The 2,500-nt window shown below is 47.6% G+C and overlaps 1 protein-coding gene across 1 annotated transcript in view; it reads left to right on the forward strand.

The window, feature by feature from the left end:
* The window catches only part of LOC134432648 (adenylate cyclase type 3-like), a 73,965-nt gene that overhangs the window by 56,998 nt on the left and 14,467 nt on the right, over positions 1-2,500 (forward strand). The window contains 1 exon segment of the mRNA XM_063181545.1: positions 7-252. Within this exon segment, the coding sequence (XP_063037615.1) occupies positions 7-252 (246 nt within the window).

A 2,500-nucleotide genomic window follows, 5' to 3' on the forward strand; every position in this document is an offset into this window, starting at 1 on the left:
TCATCCCATTATCCCATAATCCCACCATCCCACAATTCCCACAATCCCAGGAATTCCCACAATTCCCACAATTCCCACCACGTCCATTCCCAGGTGGAGAAGCTGGCGCGGACGCTGTTCCTGTGGAAGATCGACGTCCACGACCAGAAGGAGCGCGTCTCCGAGATGCGCCGCTGGAACGAGGCCCTGGTGGCCAACATGCTGCCCGAGCACGTGGCCCGGCACTTCCTGGGCTCCAAAAAGCGGGATGAGGTCGGTATTCCCGATTTTCCGGGCCGCATTCCCGATTTTTCCGGGCAATTCCTGCGTTTTGGGGCGATTCCCACATTCCTGGAATTCTTTGGGTGGGATCCATGGAGCTTCAATCCCATCCCATCCCAGCTGAAGGTCCACGGATCTTCAATTCCATCCCAGGTGGCTCCAACCTCTCCTTGGAAGCTCCCAGGGATCCCCCAAAAAACCCCAATAACCACCAATTATTAATCAATAATCAATAATCAATAATCAATAATCAATAATCAATAACCAATAACCAATAATCAATAACCAATGATCAATAACTGGCTGGATCCCTTTGGGTGGGATCCATCCCATTCCCACCACGTGATCCAAAGATTGCTGCAACCTTTCCTTGGACACTCACCAATAACCCATAACCCATAAACAATAATCAATAACCGATAATCAATAACGGATATTGGTGGAATTCCCAGCATTCCCAGGAGCTGCTCAGCCAATCGTACGAGGAGATCGGGGTGATGTTCATCTCCCTGCCCAACCCATAACCCATAACCCACAACCAATAACCCATACCCAATGACCAATAACCAATGATCAATAACCAATAATCAATAACGGATATTGGTGGAATTCCCGGCATTCCCAGGAGCTGTACAGCCAGTCCTACGAGGAGATCGGGGTGATGTTCTCGTCCCTTCCCAGCCAATGATCCATGACACAATAACCCACACCCAATACCCAATAGCCAATACCCAATAATCAATAACCAATAACCAATAATCAATAACGGATATCGGCGCGTTCCCAGGAGCTGCACAGCCAGTCCTACGAGGAGATCGGGGTGATGATCACATCCCTGCCCATAACCCACGACCAATAACCCACACCCAATACCCAATGAGTGATGATCAATAACCAATAATCAATAACCGACATTGGCATGTTCCCGGCATTGCCAGGAGCTGCACAGCCAGTCCTACGAGGAGATCGGGGTGATGTTCTCGTCCCTTCCCAGCCAATGATCCATGACACAATAACCCACACCCAATACCCAATAGCCAATAATAATTAACCAATAACTGATAACCAATAACCAATAACCAATAATCAATAACGGATATCGGCGCGTTCCCAGGAGCTGTACAGCCAGTCCTACGAGGAGATCGGGGTGATGTTCACATCCCTGCCCATAACCCATAGCCAATAACCCACAACCAATAACCCACACCCAATACCCAATAGCCAATACCCAATAATCAATAACCAATAACCAATAATCAATAACGGATATCGGCGCGTTCCCAGGAGCTGTACAGCCAATCGTGTGAGGAGATCGGGGTGATGTTCACATCCCTGCCCAACCCATAACCAATAACCCATAACCCATACCCAATAATCCATACCCAATAACCCATACCCAATACCCAATAATCAATAATCAATAACCGATAACCAATACCTGATAATCAATAACTGATATTGGGGCATTCCCAGGAGCTGTACAGCCAGTCCTACGAGGAGATCGGGGTGATGTTCACATCCCTGCCCATAACCCATAACCAATAACCCACAACCAATAACCCACACCCAATACCCAATAATCAATAACCAATAACCAATAATCAATAGCGGATATCGGCGCGTTCCCAGGAGCTGTACAGCCAATCGTGTGAGGAGATCGGGGTGACGTTCTCGTCCCTTCCCAGCCAATGATCCATGACACAATAACCCACACCCAATACCCAATAGCCAATAATAATTAACCAATAACTGATAACCAATAACCAATAACCAATAATCAATAACGGATATCGGCGCGTTCCCAGGAGCTGTACAGCCAGTCCTACGAGGAGATCGGGGTGATGTTCACATCCCTGCCCATAACCCATAACCAATAACCCACAACCAATAACCCACACCCAATACCCAATGACTAATGATCAATAACCAATAATCAATAACCGATATTGGCATGTTCCCGGCATTCCCAGGAGCTGCACAGCCAGTCCTGCGAGGAGATCGGGGTGATGTTTGCGTCGCTGCCCAACCAATGATCCATAACACAATAACCCACACCCAATACCCAATAGCCAATAATAATTAACCAATAACTGATAACCAATAACCAATACCCAATAATCAATAACGGATATCGGCGCGTTCCCAGGAGCTGTACAGCCAGTCCTACGAGGAGATCGGGGTGATGTTCACATCCCTGCCCATAACCCATAGCCAATAACCCACAACCAATAACCCACAC

This window comes from Melospiza melodia, assembly GCF_035770615.1.
Source record: "Melospiza melodia melodia isolate bMelMel2 chromosome 3 unlocalized genomic scaffold, bMelMel2.pri SUPER_3_unloc_2, whole genome shotgun sequence".
Taxonomy (NCBI): domain Eukaryota; kingdom Metazoa; phylum Chordata; class Aves; order Passeriformes; family Passerellidae; genus Melospiza; species Melospiza melodia.